This window comes from Sander vitreus, chromosome 6 (assembly GCF_031162955.1).
Source record: "Sander vitreus isolate 19-12246 chromosome 6, sanVit1, whole genome shotgun sequence".
Classification (NCBI taxonomy): Eukaryota; Metazoa; Chordata; class Actinopteri; order Perciformes; family Percidae; genus Sander; species Sander vitreus.
Genome location: NC_135860.1, coordinates 7,861,478 through 7,872,390, shown reverse-complemented (window position 1 = coordinate 7,872,390; position 10,913 = coordinate 7,861,478). Strand labels below are relative to the sequence as shown.

At 36.7% G+C, this 10,913-nt stretch overlaps 1 protein-coding gene across 1 annotated transcript; it reads right to left on the bottom strand.

Moving 5' to 3' along the window:
• Positions 1–166: 166 nt before the first annotated feature.
• Positions 167–7,618, bottom strand: LOC144518927 (uncharacterized). The gene is made up of 9 exons (XM_078251808.1): positions 7,522–7,618; positions 7,051–7,081; positions 6,494–6,903; positions 5,942–5,995; positions 2,965–3,222; positions 1,424–1,477; positions 1,119–1,166; positions 967–1,007; positions 167–470 (listed from the first exon to the last, which is right to left on the bottom strand). Exons 1-9 carry the CDS (start codon positions 7,562–7,564, stop codon positions 465–467), a joined length of 945 nt encoding a protein of 314 aa, XP_078107934.1. The 5' UTR covers positions 7,565–7,618; the 3' UTR covers positions 167–464.
• Between the last annotated feature and the right edge of the window lie 3,295 nt (positions 7,619–10,913).

Genomic DNA, 10,913 nt, shown 5'->3' with positions numbered 1-10,913 from the left:
TTAGGCATATCTGGTCAAGTTCAGAAAACGTGAATCCATGACAAGTTTAGCTACTTTTACTCAGGTTACAGGCCTTAGTACTTCTTCTTCCAGCATTGATTATTCACTAAAAACGTTATATTGGTTCAGTGGCTGTGTTAATAATGATAAAAATGTTTTTTTTAAATGTTGTTTAAAGCAATTTTTAATGAAGACAGCAGTTATATATATGCATTTGGCCATTTTTGTCATTAGTTATCAAGTAGAGCTGAAAGCTGATTTGTCAAATAAGCATGTCCTTACAAAAGCAATTTGATTACATAATTTTGTAATTGATTAATCAAGAAAATAATGAAAAAATGAATCATAATAAAAACAATGATGAGTTGCAGCCCTACACAGCTATTTTCTAAAGGCTATGGCAGCTAAAGCTATGTTTTTAGAAGCCAATAATTTCGCTCGGTGAGAGAATGGCCCGGCCACTTTCAGTCCTAGAAAAAAAGAGAAAGAAACATGCTCTGAGTGTCACGTGTATACCTGGTGAGATAAATATTCACAGTCCACTAGGGAGCGTTTCTTGAATTTTTTGGAATTTATTTTTTAAAATAATATTTTACATCAACACAGATTTAAGTTTGAGTGAAATAAACCCTGTTTAGGCTAAGTAGGGAGGATTTTGTACTGAAATTGTTTAATTATGAAATAATAATGATAAATGCAGCTCATTAAATAAATGGTCATATTCAATTTATTTTTCAATAATCACTCTACCATATACCTCTTTTTTCTGCCAGAGCTAAAAGGAAATAATAAAAAACTGATTTAAAAAAGGGAAATGTGACCAAAACGTAAAATAGATTTAATCTGCAACATGTAAGACCTAAAATATAATCACTATAGTGACTCATGCAGAAACCTGAATTGAGATAGTTCTGTTTCTCGTTTCAACAAGTTGTGTGATCAGTGAACATATTGAGTCACACTTACACTGTAGACCACCAGCATTTCCACCGTGGCCAAAAACAGGGCTGCAAAATGACATCACATAACTGTCATGTAGGATCAAGACAAAACTAAATCTTTCTAATGTCAGTTCATCAATGACAGCATTAAATGGACATCTTGTGTTAAACACTTACCACCGTTAACAATTAATCCATAGCGTGCACGACCAGGAGTCTGATCACCTAAAGAAGGCGGAAGAAATAATGAATTAGAGAACAGAGATTTTCTCAATAAATCTAAAAACATTTAGACTGAAATAGCCAATGTCCTATATTATAAACTGCAATGTGTCAGCTACTGAAACAGTGTATATAAGTGGTTTTATTAAATATGTACAGGTTGCAAAATTGGTCTAAATAATACAGTCACGTTTCACTTTTTTCATATCAAGTCATGCAGTTAATCAATAACAGTATTAGTGCTTGGGTCAAATGCTTACCACCGCTAACAATGAATCCATCAGGTGTACGGCCAAGAGTCTGATGCAGATCACCTAAACAAGAAGAAGGAAATAATAAAATAGCATCAAGAACTCCGCAAAACCCACTGATTAACTTGATCATGTTTTAATGCATTAATACGTTTAATTTTTAATAAAAACAGTGAAATTGTATGATTTCATGATGACAGACTAAGGGTTGCAGTTCTACATGTATATCCAGTATAATAGGAGACCAGGAACAGTTGTAAAACTTTTTTGCGATTTTCCCAGTAAATAAAAAAAACCATTTAGACTGAAATAGCCAATTTCCTATATTATAAACTACACTGTGCTACTGAAACAATGTGTTTAAGTGGTTTATTAAATATCTACAGGTTGCAAAATACTAAATACCGGCAATCCACTGTTACTGCCGCCCGCAGTGTACATAGACAGAAAAAGGTACATTTTTACCTAAACAAAAGTTCTCTGGGAGTTTTGTTCCTTTTTGTAAGCAAGAATACAGTCTCACTGAGGATGTGCAGAGTGAGTGTAATCTATGGTGTAATCACTCTAACTTGTTTCTGATTGGCAGAATTCAAGGTGTTACAACTGTCCGTGGTCTCCCCTAAACAGTAAGAGTTTGGTGCATGTGTACAGTAAATGATAGTTTGCCATCATCCCTGCTTATCCACCTCCACTTGTCTTACATATACTTATATCAGAAAGCATTACCACTCTGACCTAATGCACATTTAAAGCATCATTGAAGCCTATTCTCACCTAAGCAAAGAGCAGATACTTGGTGGCATACACACAGTAAGCATTGATTTGGTGTTTTACAAGTTTAAAAAAGACCAAACTTCTATAATTTAAAAAGTAAAATACATGTTGGTCACATTCTGTATAACAGCCAGATTATATAGGTAACATAAGCTATAAGTAAAGGTAACAACCTACCTTCATGAAGAATATAACAGGTAAGACTGTCTCAACAAAAGCTGAACATTATAACATCCATTAAGGGTTTACTGCAGGAGTGTTGTATTAGACTGCATTAGTTTTAGCTAGTTGTACCTAATAAACTGGAAATCGAGGGTATAATCTGGCAGGAGGTGAGCTACTTTAAAGATCAACATTGTAGACATTAAAAAAGTTGAGCAAAAGAAAAAATGACTAACGTTTATGGGAAAAGAGCAGAGGTACCTTTTCACAGAGATATTGAGATATATTTCGTGACTGTGACTATTATTTTAGCCGCTACGTGCTAACTAAACTGATCATGAGATAAGATGCAACCCAAGGTGTAGATGGCTAACCACACAGACTAAACAATTTCCTGACAGAAAACCCTGATAATGGTTGTTTTAACATCATTCCATTGACTACATCTCTTTATTTGTGTAGTTTGAAGTGGCTGCACAACCCAAAATCTCATCATAATCTCTTTTCAACCAAAGTGATCTCAGTTTTAACCTAGATGTCTTGACATCCTTTGACCATCAAATTCCCAAAAAAACAACAGAGATTTTTGTTCAATACAATCATGTAATACGTACAGACTGAAGAGATGTTGATAATCTGTTGCCCATTACTAGCTTCCACGTCTAATTTTCCAACATCCTCTGGGCAGAGGATGATGATTCTGAATTGGTGAATGCACACATCACAGCTCTTAGGACCAGTTAGAGAGATTACAGAGCATCCTGAAAACATTTGATTGAGGTCTCCTTGGTACAGAATAATGTCGTGATCACTGTCATATATGGTCATCAACTTGAGGCATCTGTCCTTGTCCATGCACGTAAAGCACTTAACTGTGGTCAAAACAGAGAAAAACATTGATGAGTAACGGATGTGCTTAAATGTTTGCTGGTTTATTATTTGACATATTAAAGTACCTGGTTTAATCAACAGGTTCACACAATGTCTTCTTAAAGGTGCAATATGTAATATATTTGCTGTAGAGACGCACCGATTGACGCTCCCGGCCCGCTGGCCGCTGTAGGAGACGCTGTAAACAAGAGACGCTGTATTCCTCCGACACGCTGTATTAACGATACTGTTTAAAACGCTTTCCAGGTTAGTGGGGGTACATACCGCTTAAAACCAACATTAAAAACATAGTAATCTTTAAAGAGTTTAGTTTTGTTGTTAAACTGTGTGTAAAATGAGCGGTGACGTTAAATCATCTGTCTGTAAATCATTATTCCGAGGTAACCGCCGGTGTTCTGTCGATCTATGCTACCTATCGAGATGTGCTACTTAGCGGTTCTGCGCATGCGCACGACCCACAAGCGTGGTCTGATTCCCCGCCCATAAATCTATGCAACCTTGCGGTCGGACATGCGGTCGATACTGTTACATTTACGTTATAGAAATAACACATTGTACTGTATTTGTGGTAATAATAAATGTTTTAATAGAATATCAAAATATGCTCCTTATCTCCTGACAGTGCACATGGAGTGAGTAGTGGTGCAAGATATAATGATTCTGTTGGGGGAGCATTATTTGATAGGGTATATTTGTCTATCAGAATACGCTACCACTGAAATATTCAATAAAGATATAATAGAGTATCAAAATATTCTCAAATAAACATAAGCTGTCAATACTGTTAAAGTTATACCTCTATGGGATTCAGATTCATCCTGCCTGCACAATTGGAAATGGAAACACATAAGGAAGCACATTTCGATAGGGCAGTGCAACTCGATAGACTCTACTATCGATTTGCGCTACGGTAGCATTTTTCGACAAGGCAGCATAGATCGTCAGAACACCGGTAGCTAACGTTAGCAGATAAGCCTGTTAACAGCAACGGTAGTGTTCACATTTATGCACAATGACACATAAAGCAAACTTGCTAAAAAAGGAACTACACGCTGATTTCAGGTAACGTTACTATTGACGTTCAAACAGGCCTGTGTGTGTGTTTTGAGGAATATCTTTATACTGCATTAATTATATTTATATTATATATATAATTAATTATAATTGCTATATTTATTTTATTTTTATTTGTTATTTTTATATTTTATTGCCATTACCTGTTTTCCCTGTTTTCATACATACAGAAGTTTAGTTTGCTAAATATATCACATTTGTTTAGTTGGATATTGATGTGAAAAGAAGGAAATGGTTCTTCCGTAACATTGCACTTTAGATGTGTGTTAATTTCCCACACCAGGAGTAATTTATATAGTTGTATTTTATAGCGATCAATTATCTATTTAAAAAATGTTCTATGTTCTATGCAAAATGTAACATTTTCTATTAAAGAAAAAATAAATATTTGTGTGTGCTGTAAAGTGGTTAGAAAAAATGAAATCGGAATCGGCTAAAATCGGTATCAGCTGGCCTAACTCAAAGAAAATCGGAAATCGGAATCGGCCTAGAAAGTTGTAATCGGTGCATCTCTAATTTACTGTATTAAATCCAAAAATTACCACAATATGTCATCAGATATTAAGGTAACATGCTAAGCTGAAATACTATGTTTTCTGACAACAATGCTAAAGCCAGTATTTTCTCCTTTGAAATTTCCGTTCCGTGACGAAATTTCTGTTTGTGTTTTGGCCTGTGTGTTATTATCAACTGCCCATTCTCACAGCCGGGCGGGATGCCAGATGTTCTGTAAAAACGCAAACCCAGCGCGTGACAGCTGTAGCTAGTACTGCCATGGAGCAGCAAACAAAAAACGGGATCAATGGAGATAGAGTCTACCAGACCTAAAAAACTTCAGCATGTTTCTAACAGTTGCATGACCAGAGACGTAAGGTGAATATTGGAGATTTATTTGAAAATGGAGAGAGGTTAGAGCCCAAGGACACAGAGTTAGCTAATTTCCTCCTGAACAGGTAAGCATTAGCTTCAGGCCAATTTATCACGGCTACTAGGGATGGGCATTTTCAGTCATTTCAACATTCATGTACTCACATTGAATTATATACTTGAGTACTCAGGTTAGTTACTCGCAAAAACAATTGAGACACAGCGAGTAAAGTGATCCCAACTGGTCCTGGCTAACGCCGCCATGCTAACCCTGCTAACTGCTAACGTTACCAGAGGACCAGGCAAGCGGGCCACAGCTGATTACAATGTGTAACGTTAGCCGTTAGCCTGTTGTGGAGTAATGTCTGGCTATGTAAGACTAGCGTCTAGCAACATTGATGCTGTGTTCTCAACCTGGAAACCTCTGTAAACTTTGAGTCTTGGGAGGAGGGGGTGGGGAAGACGACTCTGTCCAGTATTTTGAAGTTGGACTGCAATAACTATTTTAAACGCTAGGTATCAGTATTACATATTGGACTTTTAACTTACCCTTGCGGTCTGCTGCAAGTTGAGCACATTATGGCAGATAATATACAGTAAGCACAATACCAAGCAGTTGAAAAATACTGTGCATCATTGCTAAAAAAAAAAAAGTGTTCACAGTATCTACATTATAAAAAGTAATTATTAGCTCCTATTCAAGGCAATTAAACCTAAATATTGAAAAAAATGCAGAGATGCACTGCACATACAACATACCAGAAAAGCCGTTGGAGACAGGAACATGTAACGACCACCAACATAAAAGGTACACTGAAAATACAGAAGATAATAACTAATTAAAAATGATTCACTCCAAGATAGTATTGATTTTTGCATATTATAACTGAGACACATGAAAAACATGATCAATTATACACTCAGTGGCCACTTTATTAGGGACACACTTGCACAATCTGATGCCATCCAATACAACTGTTCTGCCATAAAGTCTACTTCCATCATGCTTTTTTTTACACTGCCATTGAGGTGTTAATTTAGTTATATGTTTTTAGTATTGTGGGCATATAGTGATGTTTTTTACTGGACTGCATTACATTGAGAGGTGTTTCTAATGGTCTGCCACCCTCAGGTAAATAGGACATAAAATAGGTTTACCTAATAAAGTGGCCACTAAGTGTATATAACTTAAATAATACTGTATAAATGTATATATTATTATTAATAATTAAAATGAGAAAAATGTGATATGTTCAAGAAATGTATCAGTGAAAATATTAAAATGAAATGTATTAATTAAAATGTAATTACTTTTCCAGTACTTCCCAGCAGACCTTTTCCTGTGGTGGTTTCTCCCTTTTCCAGGAACCAGTGGTGGACCTTTTGGGTTGTCCATCTTACAGCTTTCTTCTCCTGCTACCTCTGTATCTTGCTGCCCCTCTGTAATGGCTGTTGTTCCGGGTAAAACCGTTCCCTCTTGTGGGCTGTTCTTTGAAGACGGTTTTGAGAACCCTCCCTCAGCAGACACAGGGTGTCCCTCTGCCTTAGGACCAGCATTATTAGGGTGTGACCAGATCTTTGCTTTCGCCGTAACAATGTCTAGGCCTACTTCTTCATTAGGAGTGGGTTTTCCAAAGATGTCTTCATCTGCCACAGGCAAAGCACGTTCGTTGTAATGATCACTGAACTTGTGCTTCATGTTGGAGGAGAGGCCAGCATCGCTGTTTTATTACAAATAAATTACCAAGATTTAGCATTCTTAGAAACAAATACAGTATCATTAAAATGACTCCAGCCTTCACTGGCTAAGCAATGATGCATTACATGACATTTAGATTCATCCAAACAAGAAAATAAAATAAACATACCCGCTCTCCTGGGTGTGTTGGGTCTGGCCACCTTCAAGTGTCAAACATAAAAATCAGTTAAACTACTAATAACAGTTGTATACAAAACATTCAGTTTGTTAGTTTTTGTCTTTCACACTGATTAGATTCAATTACCAAAAAAACGCACGATAATGATAGTAAGATAGTAAGATAACACCACATAACTGCCACACTGTAACCTGTAAAGGAATGTAATTGCAACATACAGCAACACACAGTTCTCATGTTGTTTATATTACTGTTAGTTAGTTACTAGCACAGTTTTAAAATATGAACTAAATAATAGATTTGGTCAATGGAGTTAACAAAACCTGCAATTTGATCAAAAGTTGAGTTTAGTTCTAGAATGAATGAAACATGCAGCAGGCCCTTAAAGATGAGCACAGTAAAAAGCGTTTCTACTTCCCGCCTAAAGCAATCAGATGATATCATTTAAATAAACTAACTTACTTTTTGGCAGAGGATGGCAAGAAAAGTCCGTTGGGTGTGTCATTTTAGTCGAAATAGCAGCACAGAAGAAATGTGGCTGGGGAGCTGTCTCACTAGAAAGTGGCCAAAATCAGGAAATGAATCATCAATGAATGAAACAGCTTTATGACATACTTGCTATGAATATATTAACTAACTATAATACAATATCCCCATCTGGTGGATTGAACCCTTTAATTTGAGTGGACTTAATTTTAAGTCCACTCAAGCCGATCCAGTTTGATAGCGGGATTAAGTATGGGAAGAGTTATTTGTTTCTTTAACCCTACCATATTAGCTCACCAATGATTCAGTATTTTTACTTACAGACAGAATTGTTTTGTTTTGAGGGACTCTAGTTACTAAGCTTACAGTGGATTTTTACAAATTACAGCTTTTTGTTTGTAACAACCACCAACAACACATGTAGTAACAGATAAACGTTTCATGTTGTGCAACAAACCAGATGCTAAAATGAAAAAGTTTATACCTGGGTGACCACAAGCAGACTACTCTAAATACACATGTGAACCTAACCTTAAGCATTTGTACACATTTCTATTGTAGTTTTAACCCAACCATGTCCCTAATTGCGCTGAAGAAACACCAAGTGAATCAAACTTTAGCAATGCTACATAACAAACCCCAAGCTTCCTCTTTTTCCCTCTGTCTGCACTGTCCTGGCCTACTTCATTTTTGTTTCGTGGTTTTCTCTGCATGTGCATGTCTTCTTTCATAACCAGGAGATTGTCACCACAGTCAGCAGAACTTAGGCCTACCGTTGAATCATCAAAACTGTCTCTGAAATTGCTTCTATTAATAGGTCTTGTACAACTGCAGAGTCAACCATGGAAAATTACTAAGGTCATGTCATTATGCAGAGCCGAAACTAAGATTTAAAAAATACAGAGGTCAAATAAAAACACAAATGAATAATAAAAAAGTCAAAAGAAAAGGTTATGAAAAGGGCTGATTCCAAGTCACTGTAATGCAATCCTAAACCCAAAAAGTCTCATAAATGATTAAACAAGCAGTTGCACAATACAGACTGTTACGTTACGAATACAGTTTGCTTTCATATTTGGGATGCCATCAAGTCTTTACTCAACCTTGATCAATCTTGATTACATTTTGTTTAAAAGCACAAAACCTCACACGTATATTCATTTAAACTATTTTAAGATCCCAATGTGCAATTGCTTATTTAATCACATAAGTGAAACTAAAACTAGACTAGATATGACATGATAAAACCAACCTTGTACAATATTATTGCCAAGCATATATGTGAAAATGTCAGAAAAAATAAAAGATTATGGATAACAAGAACTGTCTAGACTTGAGGGGAATTTATATCAAATATGGTATTTAAGTACTTTAAGTACTTTTCACTGTCTGTCCAGCTTTTTGATGTGATGAAACTGCAGCTTTTGAACAAGATTCTCTTCACCGCCCCTCGGTGAAATGTCATATCTGGAAACAAGATAAGAGAGCAATATTGCTGCCGGTCGCAGTATTAGTACTCACAGTAGCATTCACAGTTTGTGCATACAGCTTGTTTTAGTGGAACTGGGTGTGGAACTAATAATCTGAATAAATACAAACCAATTTCTTTGCTCTGAACATGGGCGTATTACTGCACAGACCAATCAGACCCAGGGGCCAAGAGCCTATGTTTGAAGTGACTATAAATAATTATTGTTGAAAAGTCATAGGGCACAGTCAAAAGCAGGCATAGGGGTTAAAGCACCGACCATGAACCACAACGTCCTCTATCCATGGATCTTTGTTGCATGTCAATCTCTTGCTCCCCTCTTATCCTGCCATCTCTCTGTGTCTCTCTAATACAGGCATTTAATGCACAAAGTATACTTGGTATCTGACAATAGTGCTAGATTAAAAAGTTAAGGGTTAAAGTTATTACAATTTATCCTAAAGCTGAAAGAAAACTCAGAGGGATTATTAAAGTCACTAAGATTCATCATCTGGGTACCAGGAATGTTTAAATGTGAAACATTTCATGTCAATACATCCAATAAACCGTTAACATGGTTAACAATGTCAGCTGACTTCTTCCTTTGCTCACCATAATTATTACGGCCACTAGAGGGCTTTGTAACTTCAACAGAAACAGGTCGTTTTGGAGGCATTTGCTGAAACGAATGATGCTGTCGTTCTTCTTGGGAGGACAGTCTCTTGTTAAGATATTTTAGTATTAACCAGACATGGACGGTCATTACCATCCTGGTGCAAAACGACTATGAACGACACATGAGAGGTAAGTGCTCATCATGGGAGAAGGGGGCTTTTTAAGAATCTGTGCCATTATAAGAACTGGATATAGTGTTCGAGGTGGAGCCCTGGTCATTTCTATGAAAGTTGCTCAGTGATGCATGAAGCCATCGTGGAGCCAAAACCACGTGTAAAATGACCTGCATGATCCACACTGCTTCCCCACTGTGCGGCCCACAGAGCAGGCGCACTAGAGACCTCCACTCGCCGAGCCCGATATTTCCGGTTTAGAGCTCTTAAATTTAAATTATTAAGTTGTGAGGCTCTTGTGAGGCCTGGTCTGTGCCCATGGACCCTTTCTTTGAATTAATCCGTCCATGGCTCTCACATACAGTCTAACTTAACACTGTATCAGGCAGTGGTGGAATGTAACAAAGTATATTGACTCAAGTACTGTACTTAAGTACAAATATGAGGTACTGACAGCTTTAGTTACTATTTACTTTACAAATTATGACACATGCCTTTGGTGTGAGAGTCCTGGGTTCGATTCCCACTGCGATACGTCAACCAATGTGTCCCTGAGCAAGACACTTAACCCATAGTTACTTCTGAGGCGTCCGACCTCTGACATATATAGCAATTGTAAGTCATTTTTGGACAAAAGCGTCAGCTAAATGTAATGTAATGTAATGCAATAACAAAACATGTAGTTTATAAAATACAATGTTTCATTAAAAATTTAACTACGCAACAATATACAGGCCTACAAGTACAGCTGAAATGATTAACCGGATAATAAATAACTTAGTTGATTGACAGAACGGTGATAATCATTTCCGGTTTTTAAATTGTGAGGATTTTTCTGCTTCGAGTACTTTTACTTGTAATACTTTAAGTAAATTTCCCTGATGATACTTACATACTTTTACATAAGTAACATTTTCACTGAAGGACTTTTACTTTTAACAGAGTTTTTTTTCAGTGTTGCATTAGTACTTTTACTTAAGTAAAGGATCTGAATACTTCTTCCACCACTGGTATCAGCGCAACTCATTTATATTTGATTGTATTATAGATGTTGCTCCTGTATTTTGCTCCTGGTCATCGGCGTGGGGATGCCCCCGCATCATCCTCATCCA